This window comes from Tiliqua scincoides, chromosome 3 (genome assembly GCF_035046505.1).
Source record: "Tiliqua scincoides isolate rTilSci1 chromosome 3, rTilSci1.hap2, whole genome shotgun sequence".
Lineage (NCBI taxonomy): Eukaryota > Metazoa > Chordata > Lepidosauria > Squamata > Scincidae > Tiliqua > Tiliqua scincoides.
Genome location: NC_089823.1, coordinates 150,235,764 through 150,257,790, shown reverse-complemented (window position 1 = coordinate 150,257,790; position 22,027 = coordinate 150,235,764). Strand labels below are relative to the sequence as shown.

The 22,027-nt window shown below is 43.6% G+C and overlaps 1 protein-coding gene across 1 annotated transcript in view; it reads left to right on the top strand.

Annotated features, from left to right (window-relative positions):
* CTNNA3 (catenin alpha 3) overlaps positions 1 to 22,027 on the top strand; it is an 808,499-nt gene that overhangs the window by 531,713 nt on the left and 254,759 nt on the right. The window contains exon 11 of the mRNA XM_066622270.1: positions 16,167 to 16,323. Within this exon, the coding sequence (XP_066478367.1) occupies positions 16,167 to 16,323 (157 nt within the window). The remainder of the gene's footprint in view (positions 1 to 16,166; positions 16,324 to 22,027) is intronic.

The following is a 22,027-nucleotide window of genomic DNA, read 5'->3' as shown; positions in this document are numbered from 1 at the left end:
GCAATAGGAGCCAGTTAGATTTTAAGCCTATTATACAAATTGTGAGCTAGTGTGTAAATCTTCTCAGTGTTATGAAAATGACATTGCTAATGAGTAGTGTATATTAAGTTAATAAAGTTTATGAACTTACTCAAGTATATCAGCTATTGGTATGATGACAAACAAATACTATTTTCTGCTAATTCTGATTCCTTCTTGGCATTTTGAGATGGCTTCAGCAGGTCTGAGTTGACCAATAGCAGCTGCTGGGGCTTACCCCAAGGCAAGTGGACGAATGTCCCTTACCCTGAGGAGACCTCCAGCACCCAAATCTCCCCCGCGGGATACAGTGGAGGCCATGCCACCACCGCTGCATCGCCACACAGGGAGTCAGTTAGGAGTGGGCCATAAGGCTAAAATCCTGTGCACATTTACCTAGGATTAAACTCTATTGACTAGGATGGGGCTTACTTTGGGTAAACGTGCATTGGACTACATAGCATATCCAAATATGGGAGAAGAAGCTTTAGGTGCTAAGTACTTTTTTCCATTAAAAAGACACTTTCTGCTTTCTTTCTATATTCTGCAAGAAAACAGAGAAAGATAGTAATTGGGCTTCCTTAAAATGCATTCAAGAACATTAGATGAGATCTCAAAGGTGCCCTTGAGATCTGGGTGACCAGTTTCTATTAGTATTCTATGGGGAGTGCTGTTATCCATTCAAATTATTTTCTGAACCACACCTGCTAGACCAGGTTTGCATGCAAACAGCTACTTACCTTGTCACTTGTGACAAATAAGAGTCACCTTCTTGTGGTGGCCGAGGCAGGGGGATCTCAATAAAAGTTGGTCCTGCCTTCCTGCCACTCTTTCTTCTAAGGTGCAGGTATGTATTGGAAAACAGGCTGTAACAGGTGTGCATTTCTTTGTTTTGTGGACTAACAGCATTTTGACTTTATTTGAAAGCCTGTAGGAAATGGTTCATGAGATGCAAAACATACCAAAACAAACTTATCATTTTGGGTGCTTTATCAATTAGGAAGTGAACATTGCTGAGAGAAGGAACCTTTGACATGTGGACTTGTGAATTAATCCAATGTTAGTCAATACAAAGGACAAGTTTCATTTTAGCGCTTGAAACCCAATTTGTCAGTTGCTGCACGGGTAAATGAGTGAATAGGATGTGGGCATGTTTGACAGCATAGAACCATGTGCCATGATGTTATGCTGGCCTTCCAGGAATATTACAACAAATAATAGCAAATGCCAGAGGCCCTGCACATGTGGCAGCAGCTGTCAAATGCTACACTGGTGCAGATAAGGTAATTGCTGGGGATGCAAGGCTTTTTTGTTTTTACTTACCTGCAGCCTGTGCTGCAGTCCTGGGGTGTCTGGGAGGCCCTCTTGCAGAGCTCCCCATGCTTGCAAAAGTCTAAAAAGAAGAAGAAAAAACGGGCACATCCAGTTTCATCACGAAAACTGGAAGTCCCATTTTTTTCTTTAAACTTTTGCAGACATGGGGAGCCCTTTGGAAGGCTCCCGGGCCCCCCAGATCCCTCCCTGGGGATCGTGCTGCTGCTGCCTTCCCCCTCTTCTACAACAACTCACAGTGCTCCCAACTCCCCTGCAGAAGTTTGGGAATCACTGTTTTATACTGTATTTTTACTGTGCCTTTTCTATGTTTAGATACACAAATAGAATTGCCTACAGCAGTGTTTCCCAAACTGTGGGTAATAACCTATTGGTGGCTTGCAAGTCAATGTGTGGTTGGATGGTACTCGTTGTGGACTGGGCCTGACATGATGCTCCCTGTGGTGTTGCAATGCCTTATTGGAATGACCCGGGTGCTGCTTATGGGTTACACCGGGCCTGCAATCCTCTCTGTTCTTCACAGGCTCCAGAATGCCCCTTGGAAGCAACTGGAGTGACCTCTGGTTTGTAGACACAATTTCCTGTTTCACCAGAAGTCTGGTTTTGGTCATTTCCAAGTGGCATTCTGGGGCCAACAGAATCCAATAGAGTGGGTTGTGGGTCCAGTGCAACTCAGAAGTGGTCTCTGTAGCCTCTCAATAAGGCAGTGTGGAGCTACAGGAAGCATCGCATTGTGACCCACCATGGAGGACAAGGTGGATTGTGGCACTGAAAAGTTTGGGAACTGCTGGCCGACAATATTCAGTATAGTAACATCCTGTACAGATTTGTAGCCTAGATTCAATATACCATATAAGCCTTGTACTTTGTGTTCTATGATGTTCGCACAATGATGCAATCGCCTAATGATTCGCATCTCAAAATGTATCCCCATTATGAAGCAACACATACCTGTAAAGCTACCTGTGGGTTCACTTAAGGAGTTTTTTTTTTTTTTCAGTCCAATAATTATATCATAGAAGTTCAAATAGTATTGACATTTTTTTTCTTCAGTAAAAAATATCCTGTTTATTTATGAGGAATTATTTTTATTCTGTTTCTCAGCAGTCACAAATAGTCACATTAAAATGATTAATGCTTAACTGGTGGCATTAAGAGGAGGTTAGCTTTAGCCATAGCAATATGTTAATGCCAGGCTTATTTTCTGCCCTCATGTCAGTTTGTAATTTGAAGTTAGCATAAGCATATCCATTAAATGTATACTTAAAGTGACATAATACTGTACTGGTTAGACCCTTCAGTTTATTTGAGGATATCTCTTGAGTCACTATTTCAGCTGAAGTTAATAGGATCATAAACTTAATTGTTCCCATCATGCACCATGTCAACTTCATGCCTCTTTTGCTCATGGCATGCTTCCTCCACATCCAACTTGATCAGGAAATAAATATCTTGAGCTACATAATGTGGAACTGCACCCAAGATAGAAGTGGGCATCATAAGAAGAAAATAAATTTAGTTAGAGTGCCTAGACCTTGATTGCTCCACAGGGTTAAGATAATAGATTAATGTAAGAATAAAGAGGAACTCTCTTTTGGTTCCTGACTAGATATAGAAACAGCAGACGAGGTGGAAAAGCTGTACCTCAGCAACACAGCTTCAGACTGTAGGCATGGGCTTTATGATTGAATGTCTTTCCAAAGATAACATTCCTTTTATATGCTAAAGCTAGCATGTTAGGAAGAAATGTAACCTAAGACACTTCTCTTTTATCTTTAACTTGGTACAAGTAGGTATGTTTTAATATGTAAGAGCATCCAGACATGGTATCTCCCACTTGCATTGTGAAGTGATTTACATTCAGGAAGGGTTGTTTGCTGCATCCACCTTGTTTGCTGTTACTGTGAAGTAGGCCTATTCCTGCTGCCTAGTTAGCAGTGACCATTTACTGTACAGGGACATTTGCCATTCTTACTACAAGGTGCATACATCCAGTTGGGGAACTAATCATCTGATGCATCCAGCAGCCTGTTGAAATGAACGTATCACATTTCCACCTCTCTTTTCAGTAGCGGGGATGAAGTAAATTGTCTTATCTCATGGCCAGATGCAGTAAGACCAGCTCTCATTAACCAACATATGGTTAAATCTGCCCCTTTGTAAAATTAAAAGCCACAGCCTTTAGTCAATGGTTATCTGTAAACATTCTCAATTAATCTTGCGTAGCTGATGGGAATGATTCAAGTGAACAGAGTTTCAAAGGTGTACTGAAGTCACATTCCGCTTAACAGTTTGAACCTCACACTAGGACTTGACATGTTTCCCCTTTAAATCAGTTTTGTACCTGGTTTGGGTAACAGGGTCATGACTAAACCAAGCTACAGCAATAAAATAATGCAAGGACAGGAACATCAAGATGATAAATTGCTCTGGTTGTGCTTGCATTTTATGAATGCATTTTTAACAGTAGTGTAAAGCAAGAAAACAAATCATAAGATGCATAGGTAATGGTCACCCTCTTCCCAAAGCCCATTAAGAGCTTTCAGATGAGCAAATTTAGCTCATACATTAAAGCACCTGATCTCCATGGATTCTTGCATTTGCCAACTGCTGATGAAGTCAACAGATTTTGCAGCTGAACTGTTAGGGGGAAAAAAGGATTTGCTGTTTCTGCACCGTGCACATTAGTGCAGCAGAAGCTTGGGCACAAACCACTGTAATCTGCAGTAATGCTTGCCAGGTAAGACAAATGGGAGCCGAACATTGGCGTAAACCAGCCAAAGCTGTCCAGAACCTGCCTGATGGAAGCTATTCTTGCATTTGCAGGCAGAGTTATACATAGGCACCCAAACGCTTCTGCTGGCTTGAGGTAAGGGAACAAATGTTTCCGTACCTTGAGGTCTCTGTGACTGTCCCACCACAACAGGATGCAGTACATGCCCCATTGGTACGGCTGCACCAATGCTGGAAAATTGGATAGGATTTGGCCCTTAGCTTAGTTATAGTGTAAGTGCTGAAGTGTCTGAGTGAGAAGAAATGTTCTATCTAATTATTTGGACAGATCCTCTGACAGTACCTCTGTTAGATGGATCATTGGCTTGACTGAAGTATTTTTTGCTATACTGTTCTAAGAAGGTAGCAAATTATAGGCTGGACACATGAGACTTTAGAATGGGTTGAGAAACCTTCTAAAGATTATGATTTTCAAAATCATACTGGGAATCAGAGGAGGAACATTTTTCCAATCTGAATCAGTCTGCAATTTTATACAGTACACATTTACCCAGGAGTAAATTCCATTGAGCTCAGTGGGGCTTACTTCTAAATAGACATGTATATGATTGTACTGTAAATGAACTAACAGCACAATCCTATCTAAAGCTCCCCTGCCAATCCAGCTGCACCACCAGAGTGCACACTGCTCCTGCTGGGAAGCAGTCCTGGAGATCAATTCTAGGTAAAGGAATATTTATTCCCTTGCCCAGAGGTAAGCCTCTGCTGCCTTGATGGGTCTGCTCAGACCAGTGACAGTGCTATTGATGGCGAAAGTCTGGGCGGACGTGGTAGGTGGATAGAGACCATGGGGATAGGATATTGGTGGGGCTACTGCCGCTGATACTGATCCTTTCCCAGCCTTGACACACCCCACTCCCTGCCCTCCTGTGTACCCTGTTCTTCCCTTGCAGCATTGTCAAGGTTTGTGCAGCTTCAGGCACAAAAGGAATTTTCAGCCTGGATAATGATAAAGCACTGAGGTTACTGGAAAACCTACATGGGGGAAAATGTAAACATTGCCTGTGTTGCTACCATGTGACCAAGACAAAAGAAAAGTGCTGAGTCACCATGAATGTGCTGTGTAAATTAGCTGATTCAATACTGTGAAATAGTGATCACAAGATAATGAAGTCACCTGCTCTGTGATTGGCTGACTCCAATATATAAACTTCATCTCTTCTTATAGGCTTATTTCATAAACTTGCCTGACCTTTATCACTCCTATTCCAGGAGTATTTATGTTGCTGGCATATTTTGTTACACTGTCTTGCTCTCTGTTTTGGTATCCAAATAATTCTGGATTCTGCTGCTTTGCTCTGAAGGCCAGCTATGGAGTGCTTTCCTCCCCCTCTCCTGTTTTCTTCAGGGAGCTATTGGCATGGAGGCTTCTCTGTCCCTGAAGCTAGAATAGCAGAGTGATTCTGCTGCCTCGGTATCACTTGAGGAACATTCCTTCATCTTGACTGCCAAAAAGCTCCTCGGCAAACAGCCTGACTGCAGGCCCTGTGATCTGGCAACAATGTCTGGAATTAATTTCCACCTTGAAAGGAGTTCATTAATCTTGTATCTTAAAAAAAAAAAAATCCTTAGCATTTCGAAGGATTGGATATAAATATTCTCAGGGTTATTTTTTGGGTGGATTTTTTTAAAATTTGGATTGCTAGATAAGGTTTGTGCCTAAGAGAAATGGATTTTGATCATCATCTGATTGCATTTGGTTGTCTTACAATAAAAGTAACTCAATGTGGTTTTTATGTGTATTGAGCTCCAAAATCAACAATAACTGAGGATTTAAATACAATAAGATGAATATACTGGATGTCATCCTTTGTTTAAGTAGGTCAATTTATTACAATCTAATTTCATTCAAATATACTAACAGCTCAATCCTGAGCTGCCCAGGTTGCGTGGCTGCAGCAGCACCAAGAACGGCTGCCGCCGCATCCTACATGCCTTGGGCAGCCACGGGCAACACCTCAGGAGAAGGGTTTTGTCCCCTTCTTCTGGGTAAGGGAAGCAGCTCCGCAATGGCACTACTTGTTTCACCGCCGACCAAACCTCCCTGCCTCTCTGCTTCCCCCCCACGCATGCCTCCCGCCCACCCTCGCCCTGTCACGCCTCCTCCTCGCCTTCTCTCCACCCTCTGCCAGTCTGCCCCCTCCCGGTCACACCTTCTCTTCACCTCTTCCCCCACCCCCACTTTCTTCTCTGCGGCTCAGCGGTTCATGAGACCGTGCACCTGCTGGCCAGCACTGGGCTAGCACAGGCAGTAGCCCAGCAGTAAGCCTAGGCATGTTTGCGACAGTGCACTCTGGCGGAAAGCCAGAGCGCCAAGCTCTGGACTGGGCTCTGAGGGTGTAATCCTAACCCACTTTCCAGCACCAGCATAAGGGCAATGCAGCTCCAAGGTAAGGGAACAAACATTCCCTTACCTTGAGAGGCCTCCATGAGTGCCATCCAACTGCAGGATGTAGCACACTTCCCTGGCACAGCTATGCCAGTGTTGGAAAGTTGGTCAGGATTTGGGCCTAAGGCAGCAGTTCGCAAACTTACTTTGTTCACAGAAGTGGTGTAGCTAAGGGGGGAGCCAGGGGGCAGACCTCTCTGGATGCAAGGCAGGAGGGTCATGTGAGGGGCCACCTCACATGCAAGAAAGGTCACCCAAGATGGCAGCTGCCACTGAGCTGCTTCCTGATCCACATGAAGAAAGTCTGCAGTTGGCTGCTGTGGCATTCTGGGGCCAACCATGAACCTGTCAGAGCAATTTCAGGATTTGTTTTTTTAAATGATGATATATATCCTGCCTTTTTCACAAGAACTTGAAGTGGCTAACAACATAATTAAAAACAACAAGGACAAAAATCCAAGTCAATCAAATACAAAATCAAAAAGCAGTAACTAAGGGAATTAACAGTAATAAAACAATCTGCAAAGATTGCACAAAATAGATAGGTGTGTCATTGCCACAAAAAGGAAAACAGAACACAGAAAATCTTCCATGAAAGAGAATTCCACAGGGACTGGAACACAGCTGAGATGCATCTAATGTATTGTCTGAGACTGCACTCACAGCAGTTAAAGGATGTGCAAGAAGCCCCCTCCCAGGCAGGTTCAGACAGGGGTAGTTATCCTTTCAGATAATATCATTCCAAGCAATTTAGGACTCTAAAAGTCACCTTGAAAGCAAACTGGCAACCAGTGCAGCTGGAGCAAACAGAGTGTGAGATAATGACAGGAGGTGTGGTCTAGAGATTGAGCCCGTTGCCTTACCTGAAAAAGCTAAGTTGGATCTGATCAGGTATTGCCTGGTCACCAGAGGTTGCTGGCCAGAGACCATGTGGACTAGCAAGAAATGGTTAACATCCTGTGAAACAGCCTGAGGCATGTTTTACATCTGCTTGTGGAAGCTTGGAAAGCATAAAAACTGTGCAGCGTAGAAGATGGTGGCACCATGAATGGAAACATCTGGAGGAGCCTGTAAGTTTCTCACATAGAATAGCACTTGTAAAAAAAACCCTTTAAAAAAAGGGGGGGGTTTATGGGTCATAAACCTGTCTATGTAAACTGCCTTGAATCTATGAGACATGAATCTATAAGAAAAGCTGTTAGGTATACATGGGGAAAACTCAATGTGTGTATGTGGTCTATGCAGTTTATTAGCATCTACCATTTTTATAAGTTGCATTCATTTTTGTAATGAAAGGGGGCCTTACTATGCAAAGGCAGTGGGCTTTTATCTTTAAACTATCTTAATGTAAAAGAGCTGTGTGTTGGAGTTGATGCAACTCCGTCTGCTGTCCAGAAGGGGTCAAGCTATGGCCCAGTGTCTCTGACCTTTCTACCTGTTCTCTCTGTGATCCTTGTGGGGTGTGGCCCTAACCCTTTATCCTTCCCTTTTCCTCTGAGCACTTCCTCTTGTCCTCTGGCCACCGACCTGTTAAGATGTGCACACCAGGGCTCTGATGCCCAGGCCATCTTGAGCACAAGGCATGCAGGGTGAGGCAGCTCCAGGGTCTTGCTATCTTTAAGTGTTAGCTGAACCTCTGATCCTAATCAGATGTTGTAAATATACACTCAATTGAACTGTAAGTAAATAACTTATTTTTGCAACTTTAACAAGCCATTGCCTCTTTGTCTTTTTTATTGATTAGCAGTCAGCTGGGTGAGGGAGGTTCCCTGGGGTGATACCCAAAGGGGGGTGGGTCTGCTGCTTAAACTACTCTGCTTCCCCCCAAAGAGGAAACTATTTTTAATTTCCTCCAACACTGTGAGAGCTTCTTTAAGCAGCTGCTTCCTGGCAATTGCCATTTTTTTCCATAATGCTGCAGATATAATGCTGCAGACATTGCATCAGTCCCAGATGCTGCAGGGAAAGAAATGTGGCATCATTAGAGAAAGCTGCCACGTTTTTTGCAGTGACTACCATTTTTCCTCCACAATGTCCTAGATGAGTATAACCTCCCAGGGCTCTGTGGGGAAAAAACATGGCATGTACCAATGCTGATTTGATAGTTTAAAGAATAAAGGTCTGATACTGTCCTGCTACACAATAAGCTGTTTTCCCTTGTCACAGCAACAAATGGAAATGGGAGGATTCACTTGAAATGATAGTGAATTCACTAAATCAGTGTTAGGGCTTAAACAATTAAATGGCATTCTGAGCCAGAAGAAAAGTTCTTGCATACTCCTACTAATTAGTCCCTAAAGGATTTTTATTCTTCAGTCCCATTTAAGCCCTATTCCTTGGACCACTTCACACATGGCAAGTGGATATTACCTGCATGCCAGATTAAACTCTCCAAGTGCCATTTGCTTATTTGCATACTAAAAGTTCAGTGTGTGTTGTATTACTTTTATTCTGATGTCATAATACAGATGCAAAATGATCATTTGTATACCTCACATAGACTGTATAATATCAAATGTTCCTTTTTCTTTAACATGAAAGGATAAAAGCATAATATCATGACTGCAGAACAGAAAAGAGACATGTAGCTGGGTTTGATGCGTTTCTTCAGAAGTGTGTCATCTGAATTCAATGGAACATACTTCCTAGTAAGTGTGTTTAGGAATGTGACCTGACTGTCAAGTAAGGGCGCATGAAATTGCAAACATGTTTATTTGCAGTGTTATTTGTGAATAACATTATTTGTGAATCAATACTAGTATCAGTAGTTACATTTAGCTCAGTGTACAGATTACAGAAAGAGAACAAGGTTTACCAGTCAAAAACATATTCTGGAATTGTTTATAGTTAGAGTGTTTCTGGTGAGTAAGATCAGTTTGCAGTCTAGGTCTGTAATCCTATGCACACTTCCCTGGGAGTAAGCCCAACTTAACACTGTGAGGCTTACTTTGGTAGACCTGCATAGGATTGTGCTGTAAGTCTTTCTGAACACAGTGGGCTTACTTTTGAGTAAACTAAATGCCGTTTTCAAACGCTTCTATTTGTAGTATCAGCATAAAGAAGTAGATGTAGGAATTGTGTCTCAGACAATAAGAAAAACTGCATTAACGGAGCAATTGAAGGCAGTGCAGGTGGATAACCAAAGGCTCATGATGTATTCAAGACTGGGACAGCTGATGCAGGGCAGAACCTGACTCCAGGGTCACAGCTGTGGGATTCCAGTTCCAAGAGCATAATAAGCAACTCCTGCACCCTTCTAGTCAGCCCCTAGGCTAACAGTTGTGCCTTTGTCTACATTGCATATGTATCTCTCAAATGGGATATTGAATGTGATGAACCAAGATTGCTCTAGGCAAATTATATAACATATCCTACCAAGCTCACAAAGCCTGTCCTTTTACTTTATGTGTGAGTAGGTTGCTAAATTGTGCACTGAGGGAAAAATCAAATGTTCAGAAAGTAGTTTTGTGTATATGCTGGTTTGAGTGTCAGGCAGTCCCTTCCTTCAAAACCATTTATGTGGTTCAAGAATGGAATTACTTTGGAAAGCTCCTCCTGAAGCTACAGTGGGAAGAGTGCAGCCTCCTTTAATTACAAGGGCTCTCCAATGTATGTGTAGATATATTCAGTAAGGATTGCAGTGCTTCCCTGAGAAAACAGAACTTGTCTTGATTTGGTACCCACCAAACTAACCCTGATCCAGAGATCATTCAACAACTCATGATAGCCTATTCTGCACAGTTTCTCCTTATATTTACTGTCTGGAGCACAGCAGTCTGCTGATTGCACTGGCATTCGTGGAGCAGGGGCAAAATGCTAAACCTTCAAGTGCCAGGATGCCTGTTTAAGGTGGCCCCATCCCTTGGCTTCTAAGCCAGTTGCTTCTCCTCTGTTTTACTCTCACTTTCCCATAGGGCATAGATTTCCCCGTTCTCCCCTCCCCCCCCCAATGCCAGTGGCTGATTGGGTAACATCCACAGGTTTCCTGATTCTATAAGAAGACAAACTGTGGATGCCACCCATGGTAGTCCTTGATCTATTATTTGCAAGTCTTTATAGTGAAATATGAAACACAACTGACAGTAAGCATTCAGTAGTGGTGCATGTAGGATTGCCTTATTTTTCTGCCATTGTGCAGTAACAACTGCATGAAAGGCTACAATTCAACAGATAGACCTTCTGCGCGCATGTAGATACAGCAGTAAGGAAAACTTCAGTTGAACATCTGCCTGCCATACAGTTCTTAAAGACACAGAAACTTTATCAGGCAGGAAAAAAGGGTGGCAGCTCAAGCCATGATGCAGATCTTGTATTTGAATAGGTGGGCTGTTTGAATCCTCCCAACAATGAAATATTTGCAGTACTAACTCTTAAACTGGTGGAGGCACAGCCCATGATAAATTGTCCTTCAGAAAGTTCAAATAGGTTGATCATATGCAGTAGTGTGGACAAGGGAATGAAGGAAACAAATCATGAACCTGCATTTCCATTCTTTCATCACAACAGGCAGCAGAGAGCTTCTACCATCTGCATACATGAATAGGGATTTGAATCCAGATCTCACTGGTCCCAGCTGATGCATTATCCACACTTACTTAATGGAGCTAACATGTGATCATAAAGATTTAGGATATGGGCAGCCCAATCCTATCTAACTCTTCTCATGCTGATGTAGCCATGCCAGTGGGGCATGTGCTGCATCCTGTGGGGGAATTTCAGACCCCAGATGTCTCCCCTGAGTAAGGGAACATTTTACCTGGGCTATGCCTCCACCACCTACATGAGTCTACTCGGATTTGCATCAGCTACTTTGCTGGCACAAGTCCAACTGGATCTGAGAAAGCAGATCGAGGCCAGGAAGGAAGATGGGATATTGATGGCACAGTTACTGTCAAGGCTGCTCGTTCCTGGCCTTGATCTACTGCCTCCTTATTCTGTCTTCTCTACCCACCCCTGCCACCTGTTGGACTTACCTGTCTGGGTCCAGCAGTGGTAGTGCTGTAAGTGGCAGTGCTCCTAAAATGGCTGCTGATGGCAAGCATTGTGTGCGGCCAAAAGCCATTTCATGACCAACTGTCTTGAAATGGCTTTTGGCAGCACTCAGCGGAACACAGTTCTGTCATAAACCCCAGCACATGCAGGCCCAATCTTGGATAGGATTGGGCCACAAGTTTGTTGGAAATGGTTAATGAGATGAACCTTGGCAGTTCCTTACTCTTATTTAACAGTTTTGTTCTTAGAGGTACAACTGTGTTTTGTTATATGGCATTAATCATAGGTCTAAGACAGGGGTGCCCAAACCCCGGCCCTGGGGCCACTTGCGGCCCTCGAGGACTCCCAATGTGGCCCTCAGGGAGACCCCAGTCTCCAATGAGCCTCTGGCCCTCTAGAAAATTGCTGGAGCCCACACTGGCCTGACACAACGGCTCTCAGCATGATGGCCAACCGTTTGACCACTTGCGTGAGCTGTGGAATGAAGGCACCCTCCACTGCTTGCTGTTTCACATCTGTGATGCAGCAGGAGTGAAGGAAAGGCCATCCTTGCTTTGTTCAAGGCCTTTTATAGGCCTTGAGCTATTGCAAGATCTTCATTCATTCATATAAGTTCTACCTCTAGTATATTAATTTATGTAAATTTATTCAGATTTTAAATGTAAATTCATCCTTTCCCCCCCCCCCGGCCCCCGACACAGTGTCAGAGAGATGATGTGGCCCTCCTGCCAAAAACTGTGGACATCCCTGGTCTAAGACATAATTAAAGCACTTTTAACAAACTGAATAATTCTTTTAATAAAATTTAACTGGAAGTTATTCTGTATTAGTTTTATAGATGCTGAGAAATTGAAGCACACTGAAAATGTAATATTTACAAAGTACAGAAAGCAGCATCAGCCCAAAGGGCTTCCCTGGCCCCCCTCATGCCTTTTATGGACATTAAACTGATCAAAAACAGAAAATGACATTTTTTGACTGAAAACGGCCATTCTGAGGCCCGCCAAGGCTGTGGGTGGACATCTGCGGCCTTGGCTGGGCTCAGAAGCCCCTCCCGAGGCGAGAGGTGCACAGCTTGGAATCCACAGATGTATGCTCCCACCCCCCTGTAGTTTTGATTTTAGCTCCAGGTATGGTTTTGTGTTTTTTTTAAATCCCAGGAATTGCCACACACTTTCTCAAATCTGTCTCATGCTTAATCATATCCAAACAGTGGGTGTTCACTCCCTACAGACTCCCATTCAATAAAGAGATGACCAGCAGGCAGCAGATGGACATAGTAAAGAAAGATGTTTGGTGGACATTGGTGCCTCCCTGAGGACAGACAAAACTTGCATTGGAGAGTAAAACAGATAGTTAAGAACCTACCACACTTATTCCAGGGTGCCATGGAGTCCTTTCAGCTGTGAGAGGGCACATTGGCCAATTTATTTCTCTTTCAGGTGGCCACAATCAGCCTGAGGTCACAATAGCCAGTCCCTCTCTCTCTCTTCGGGCAGACAACATCACCATGAGGTCACAATGGCAAGTCCCTCTCAATCTCCAGTCAGGGAATATCACCATGAAGTCACAATGGCCTTCGCTCTCTCTCTCTCTCTCTCTCCCCCCCCCCTTTCAGGTAGGCAGCTTCATCCTTAAGTCCTAATGGCCAGTCCTTATTCTAGTAAGTTTTTACTTACAGTATTCCAGGGTGACACAAAAAAGATAGAGGTAAGGAAGGAAGCACACAGAAATGTTGGCAGGACCACATATGTAACTGGATGGAAACTTCAAAAATCTGACGCAACTGAACAGTTTGATAGACAAACTGCCAGGTTGCAGTATATGAGACACTGGCATGACATTTCAAATACAGCAGGTTCCAACATTGGTACTATAGCATTAGGTCTACTGGTAATGGTCTGTAGAGCAGTCTTGGGTGTCTGCTGCAGCTGTCTCTTCACCCTTAGTGGAAGGCTGGGACTCCCTCCACCTAGAGTCTCAGCCAGAACTGTCACTTCGTATATGTGCTGCTTGGAGAAGTATTTCTTTAATTTTGTGTGTGTGTTTGTGTGTCTGTGTGTGTGTGTGTGTGTCTGTGTAATCTTCCAAATCCTTTCCTATGCCCTATACCCAGTCTTAAGAGCTCCTCTGGCTGTTATCTGGATGCCATAGTGGTGCTTTGCACATATAGATTGAGTCTTGGCATTCGTGGAGAACCTCCATGGATGTTGAAAATCGCGTTAAATGAAATCGGGGTTTTTTGTTTTTTTTAAAGGCTCTTTGCACAGTAGTCTAAAAATAGTGTCTTTACCATTGTAATGCAGAAGAGTGGCATCAATCAATCCCTGGAAGGAGGGCAGTGTAATACCTTACATCGGTGATTCTCACATGTTTAGCCCTGGGACCCACTTTTTAGAATGAGAATCTATCAGGACCACCAGAAGTGATGTCATGACCGGAAGTACATCATCAAGCAGGGAAATTTTTAACAATCCTAGACTGCAATCCTACCCACACTTACCCAGGAGTAAGTTCAATTTACTATCATTGTTAAAAGAATATCTACAGTAGTAGCTTGTTAAAAGTACAGATCTGTAACATTTCCCCAAATGTAGTCACATACCATGGTAGCATCAAGTCTAAAAGATTAAAAATTAAATATTGAAATGAATGGGCACAGAGACCCACCTAGTGGATACTGACTCACAGGTTGAGAAACACTGCCTTTCATCTTTGCTAATTACATTTTCATAGACCTGCAGTATGGATCAGCAATTGTTAAATACCTAACATATATGTGAATGCAGATCTATTCACGTGAACATCTTTCAATGGGATCTTAGTATCCAGCCAGCATGATTAAATCTACATCAGAAATTTATTTTCCTGTTATGCTTTTTATTTAATAATGCAAATTATAAATGCCAGTGTGATACTGTTTATGCTTAAGAGCTTTTAATTTTTTTCTAATTTTTCGTTACTATTTTTTCTGTCTGTCAAATGCAGTTCTCTTTTGAAGGGAAAAGAAATTCTATTAGAAATGCAAGATTTATCTATAAACCAAAAAGGTTTTCTAAACTGATTTTGGTTTCTGTGTTTTAATGAACTATTTTGAAATATCCCTGAATAATAAATATTTATTAAGCAGAAAATGTCTCTGTTCTGAAGCCTGATTTCTTAGCATCTACTATGACTGGAAGCAATTTAACCTCAATTGAAATTCAGAGAATTGTTCTTCCTCTGACAAGACAGATATCAACTCCTGTTGAACTTCAGAATAGTGATGTGCAGGCTGCACCTTTTATGTGGCTGTCACAAAATGCATATTTTTCAACCTTTGCTGGGCCATGCATTGTGGTCGTGTAATGTTTCTATGTCATGCTGAAACTCCATGATTTGTATACATTTTTGCAGCACTTCTCAAACTGTGGGTTGCTACCCGATGCTAAGGTGGATTGCAAGTGGGGCACACATGCCTGCCCTTGAGTCCATTTGACTCCAAATTGGAGCCAGACTGATGCAATAAGAGGCCATGTCCAGTTGTGACCCACCTCTAGCAGCCACTCTGGTGTTGCACTGGCCTGGCCTGGCCTCCATGGGCCTCAGAAATGGCTCCAGAAGTGACTTCCAAGTCACTTCCGGTTTAATGAATGCAAACAGAAGTGACTCAGCAGTCACTGCCAGAGCCATTTTGGAGGCCTCTGGAGGCCTTCCTCGGCCAACATGTAGTCAGGACAGCTGCCAGAGGTGGGTCGTGATGTCACCCCCCCCCCCAAAGACAAGGTGGGTTATGGTCCTGGTAAGTTTGAAAACTGCTCAGTATTGAGAACACCTCACTGTGCAAGGTGATTGATGCTCTTCATTCATTCATTCATTCATTCATTCATTCATTCATTCATTCATTCAAGCAAGGCCTTCTTTAAATATGCTTCCAATATTTATATGTATCACCTATTACAACTTGTATCTTGCTTCAAAGCCTTTGGGTGGGCAACCAGTTTAGCAGATGACAGTAACAGGTAACATTAACTACACTGACAATGCAATCCTTTGCATCTCTACTCAAAAGGAAATTCGATTGTGCTCAATAGGACTTACTCCCAAGAAAGTGTATATAGGACTGCAGCTTAATACTATTTTTTTTAAAGATCTATATCTACTTTAGAGGGACTGTTTTTCAGAACCTTTCCTGATAAAATTCATGATGAATATTATTTAAGTAATAGGCACTTACACATAAGAATAAAAAATGTTTTCTTGCCATTATTTTGAAGACTGGATGCAAGACTGTTACTTAACAAGCAAAGTACGCAGGTTATGTCTAAGCAAGCAACTCTGTTCAGACTGAACTAGGCCAGAATCATCAGTTGTATAGGGCCAGCTAGGATTGTATTCACTAATTGCATCATGAGAGCCCTTCCGAGGTGGCAACTGCAGTACCATCATCTGGCCATCCACGGTGGTGGTACTGCAGAGGAACAGAGAGCAGATAAGCTTCACCCTTTTCTAGCAAGCATCTACAGCAGTGCAGATGGATGTGCTTGAGTTCTCAGTTCAAGGTCCGTAGGTCCTTACAGTTGGGTCCAGAAAATACAATGTCATTAATGCTTTTCTTTCTGATTTTATATTTTTTTGTAATGAATATTTGCTTTTTCTATAGGTTGTCAATGCTGCTTTAGCTCTTGCTGCCAGACCCAAAAGCCAGGTGGTGAAAAGCAACATGGAAATGTATAAAAACACATGGGAAAACCACATACGTGTGCTCACTGAAGCTGTGGATGACATTACAAGCATTGATGACTTTCTGGCTGTATCAGGTGTGCTGCTTTTGATTTCATCTTTTCCCTTTGAGATACTTTTCTTTTTTTAATGATTATCTGAGAGAAGACACAATCCCTCAGGAAGCTGCATTATATCATCCAGCCTCCAGTATCTAGTCAGGTGTGAAATTAGTGTGAGGGAAAGTGAATATGAAGACAGAGGAATGCAATTGCTGCAAATCCCTGTAGGAGTTTGCAAAAGACAGCAGAAGCCCTCTGCTCCCTTCACCTCATCCTCTGCTACAGCAGAACACTATATGCCTTGAAGCATGTTGCCCACCAGTGGGTTGCCCTTCAATAAAAAATTAGTAGCATTTCCAGGCAGTCTTTGAGAGCCTCGCTGTTTTTACTTCTGTCTAAGATAAAAAGCTAATTAGTGGACTGCACTCACACTTGGGTTTTAAGTAAAAAGTAATTATAATTGTGTCTGATTGAAAAAAAAATGCTCTGAAAGCGTTATTCCTCCACAAGAAGCATTGAACAGCTAGTAGCATTGCACATTTCACCAGCATCTATGCAAGCTTTTAAAATAATATCAAAAATAGCAAGGCTGAGATGAAACCCTTAATATTCAAGATAAATACAGGGAGTCAAAATCCTCTAGTCCAGAGGTTCCAGAACTGGGGCGTTGCTACTCCCCAGTCAGAGAAGCCCTGTCTCTGCCTCCTTAAGGGACAGGGTGATGGTGAAGGCAGCAATGCAATCGCTGGGTCCCTGTGGGGAGAAGGGCGGGGTATAAATAAAGTTTATTATTTGTATTATTATGATCACGCAGCTGCTGGGGAAAAAAGGGTTTATTCTTTACTTACCTGTGGCAGCGCGGACCCTCTGGGGAGCCCGTGGATGCCTCTGCAGGACTCCCCAAACCTCCAAACCGTTGTAAATAGTGAAAAAGGCCAACTCTGGTTTTTGTCTCGAAACCAGAAGTGGCTTTTTCACTACGGGTGTGCCCCCTTATCCACGTTCCATTGTGGTCTCCCCCCCATGGTTAGCTGAAACCACACATACAGGTGAACACCCATCTCTGCAGTCCTGGGGGACTGCTTGGAGGTGAGGGGAACTTCATTCCCTTTGCCTCTGGAGGGGCATCTGAGCTCAGCAGAGGGCTGTATCTGTGGATTCACTTATGTGTGGGTCAGGTCCAGGGCCTCCCCCCCAGTGTGCACACATCCATGCGCATTGCCTCTTGGGGGGCCTCTGAGCTCTGAGTTTATAAGGCATTTAAAATGTCACTTCTGCTTTCCCTGTGAAACCAGAAGTTGCCTTTTTTTCAACTATAGAGCTCAGTTTGAGCTTGGCAGAGGCTGGGGACAGATTTCCTTGGCCTCTGCTGAGCTCAGAGTCCCCAAGAGGCAATGCACATGGGGGTGCACATGCTGGGGGGAGGTGAACCCAATTCACAGATAAGTTAATCCACAGATACGGGATCCATGGATATGGCCCCCCTATATTTACAGCAGTTTGGAGGCTTGGAGAGCTCTGCAGAGGGCTCCCCAGCGCCCTTGGAGGGCTGGCTCTGTAAGTAAAAAAAGCCACCCCTTTTTCCTCAGCAGCAGCGCTATCATAGTGACCGTGTTCCTGCCTTTGCCCATCTGGAACTCCCCAGAGCTCAGGATTGGGCTCTAAAGTTCCCAAACTCCCAGAGAGTTAGAGCCCCCAGAAAGCTAGAGAGTTTGGGAAACGCTACTCTAGCAAATCTAGGATTAATGGCTAGTTCACTCATGGGTCCACATCTACCAGTTGGTGGGTTTCAGGAGTAGACTTTGAACTCATGCATCCTTCCCCCACCGTGCCAAATGCAGTGTGAACTGTGGCTTGCACACACAAATGCCTATGTGAGTAGGCTCCACGTGTGGAGTCTCTTCTCAAATATGGTTGATTGAAGCATATGTGTGAAATCTACTTGCTGTGTGTAGGCCGTGGTCCACATTGAAGGTTCTGCATGTGGTATGAGAAATCACATCAACCTGACGCTTACCACCCACAGCTCTATATCTTTAAGGAGTTTCCAGCACCATTACTTTATATTGCATTGTTAGTTGCCTGAATGGAAGAATGAACAAGTTGTACTAAATTTAATATGGCTGTATATTCTAAAGATTTTTTTAAACCCAAATAACTTAAGACCATAAAGTGGGCTGTAAAATAAATAATAAAGCAATTTATGGTTAGTTACCTAAGTCAGTGTAGGATGGGATGGAATGAATGCACAGAAATGACTAACAGCCCAATCCTGAGCTGTCCAGGGCACACAGCTTCAGTGTCACTGAAAATGGCCACCACCACATCCTACACACCTCGGGCTGCTGCAGGCGGCATCTCAGGAGAAGGGGACATTTGTCCCCTTCTCCCGGGTAAGGGAAGCAGCCCTGCAGTGGGGCTACTCAGTTTACCGATGACCAAAAGGTCGGCAGTAAGGTAAATGCATTTGTGTAAGGCACCTAGCCCTACATGAACGGACAGTATCTGGTGGAGCAGAGCTCCACTGGACCCGCCTCCCTCCCTCCCTCCCTCCCTCCCCCGGCATGCCTCCTGCCCACCCTTTCCCCACCTCCTGCCTCCCCGTCATGCCTCCTCCCCCCTCTCTTCACCCTCCGCCTGCCTCCCCTCTCCCCGGAATGCCTGCCCCCCTCCCTGCCCCTGCTTACCGTGCCACAGCTCAGCAGTCCGTAGCAGAGGACAGGTGCCCACCCAGCTGTAAGCATGGGCGCTGGCCCAGCGGGAAGCTTTGCAGATGTGCCTTATGGCACATTTGCAACAGGGCGCTCTGGCACAAAGCAGGAGCACCGAGCTCAGAATTGGACTCTAAAGAAAGAGAAACAAGAAAAATCTCAGGGGTCACAAGGTGCCTCCTAGAAGAAGGAAATTGTATTTTCCTTTCCAGTCTCCAAATCTGGCAATCAAATCCAGAGCATAAACAAAACCCCATGAAATGAACCTCCTCAAAAAAAAGGAAGTGAACACAGATTTGACTGCTATATACACCTGATAACAAACAGTCCACAGATTGTAGAAATCCATTATTTGCAATGTCTGCATATGTACTTAAAGTTTAAAATGACTCTCTTTAAATAAAAGAGGGATCTGTATCAAAGGACAATCAAACAAACACCAGGAATATGACAGGTTCAGGATTTTGAATGCTGTTTTCCAAATCTGATGTTAGGGATTTCATTTATTGGGAAAGTTTCGAAAAAGAGGGTGGGAGGGAGGCGTGGCAGAGGGAGGGAGCAGAGCAGGACCAGTGGAGCTCAGCTCCACTGGATCCTGAGCCCCATGTTGGGCCACACAACTCAACAAGGGACTCTCTGATTTTGTGGTGGCTCTTTAATCACCATAGAATCAGGTAACCCCATTGCAGGGCTACTTCCCTTACCCAGGGGAAGGGGCCAAAAGTCTCCTTCCCCTAGGAGCCACTGCGGGCTGCCTGGTTGTGCGTTGGATGCCTCGGTAGCCATTTTGGCGCCATGGCAGCCTTGTGCTCCAGGCAGCTCAGGATTGGGCTGCCCATGAGGCCTCAGTTCATTAAGATCTAAACATCGGAGCTACTCCCCCTCTTTAGATAGATCACTTTGGGCCATCTGTTCTGATTGTTTGTACTTGAAAGAGGGGCAGTGAGTACTTTTCTAGCACAAAGAAATGAGGAGGTTGGGATGGAGAAACTAGCTGGAGTGAAGAAATTAAAATGAGCGGAACTACACTAATGAAACTTAACTGGGGTGCAAAGTTACCCCAGTGGGTTTCTTGAGTGATGCTGTATTCCAAGTATTTTTTTTGTGGATTGGAAGAATTTTCCTTTGAAAATTTTATGCATCAAACTGCTAAGGCAATGTTCTAAAAGGGCAAAGTGACTAACTGAGTTTTTATGGGAAAAGTGCTCCTGAGTCAGGGAATAACCCCTGAAAAATGTGAAGCTAAGCAACAATTATTATCTGAGACTGGAAGGCAGAAGGAAGGGAAGAAGGTGCACCTATGTAGACACAAACAACTGTTCATAGGGACAAAATGTTAAACCAAGGGTTCACAAATTGCAGCACCACAAACCACCTCATCCTCTGTGGTAGGTTGTGACACTCCTGGTGGTCTCTTGTCTCTCCTGGCTCGGAAATCAATTCTACAGGCCTCTGCAGGCCTCAGAACAACCCTCAGAAGCCTCAGTAAGCCACTTCTTGTCTTTGGAAGCAAACCAGAAGTGGCTTCTGAAAACCAGATGTGGCTTATGGAGGCTTCTGAGGGCCATTCTGAGGCTCATGGAGGACTATAGATTGGGTTGATGGGCTAGGAAAGGCCTCCAGAGGCTCATGTAAGTAATGGGGCTTCTGGAATGGCTCCTATTTGGAGCAAAACCAGTGCAAAAATAGGTGGGAGGGCCCAGATCATGACCCACTGTGTTTGGCCTCACAACCCACCAGTGGATCATGACCTACACTTTGGGAAGTGCTCCTCTAAACCATAACAAAAAAACAAAACAGAGCCAGGCATAGGAAGTCTAAAATATGGACCAGTCATGATAAATAGTGTTGGTTAGAGTGTATGGTACATATCAGTGAATATATATTTTTTTAATCCTAGGATCATCATCTCATGTGATACATCATCTAATTGTCTTAGAATGCACTGTAAAATAGATAAAATGACTATGGTGGAATGATCAGTGCATGGCAGCAACATGGGACTGCTGAGGCTGGGGAGGGGGAAGCAAGTTTTCGAAGATTTGATTTGGCTTTGGGGAAGTACTTTATATTTGTTTTTTTAGAAATGTCTGTCTTGGCATTCAACTCCCAAAGGGATCTCCCAAGTGGCTCACAACGAGAATTGAATAAAATGAACATATACAATTAGAAGAACAAAATATAAAACAGAAATTAAAACAAACAGCAACAAAATTAAAATAAAACCAGAACAGCCCAAGCAAAAACAAATCAAACTCAGCAAGTGGATAATCAATACAGTGGAAACCCTGGCAGAATAAAAAAAGTCTGTAAGACAGTCCAAGCCAAGTGTGTGTGGCGAGGGGAACTACTCTTGATGGGGGCACAAGGGAGACACCAGCAACAGCCATTGCAAGGGATGCTGCGCTGAGTAGTTACTCTTCCCCTGCTAATTGTAAGAGAGCAAAGATGTCTCTGCAATTAAGATTAATGCTGACTGGTGCTGCAGTTGGTTCAAATGACCACATCTTGACTGGTGGCCTCCCATAGCACCTCCTTAATTGACACTTTGAGATGATACCTGGGGTGGCCTGCCCCATCCCCTGCTAGCTATGCCACTGTGCATAGTTGCAGATAGAAAGATTGTATAGAAACAATGCTCTTGATAGAAAGTGTCAGGATAGTCAAAATTGTTTTCAGAGCCTTATGAACATTCTCATTGGTGCAGGAATAGTCTGTAGTGGTACATAATCAATTAGAATGTTCAACCTTAGGCTCAAGGTAGTTTGCAGGAAATACAAATCCCACATTTGATAGTTTGCAGAGTTTGAAGTATTTTGAATAAGTAACATACCAGTACAAAAGGAAAAGATAATGGTGATATACTGGAGGGACTTGGCAAGCATGAGAGAGACAGAAGTACTTGTACTTCTATGTGATTTAGGTCCTTAATGCAGAATCTTTCTGAAGATACCTGACATCCTTGCTGATAATATTGGGCACATGTTAGGGCCAGGGGAAGGAAGTAATTGCCACTTCATTCCCTTTAG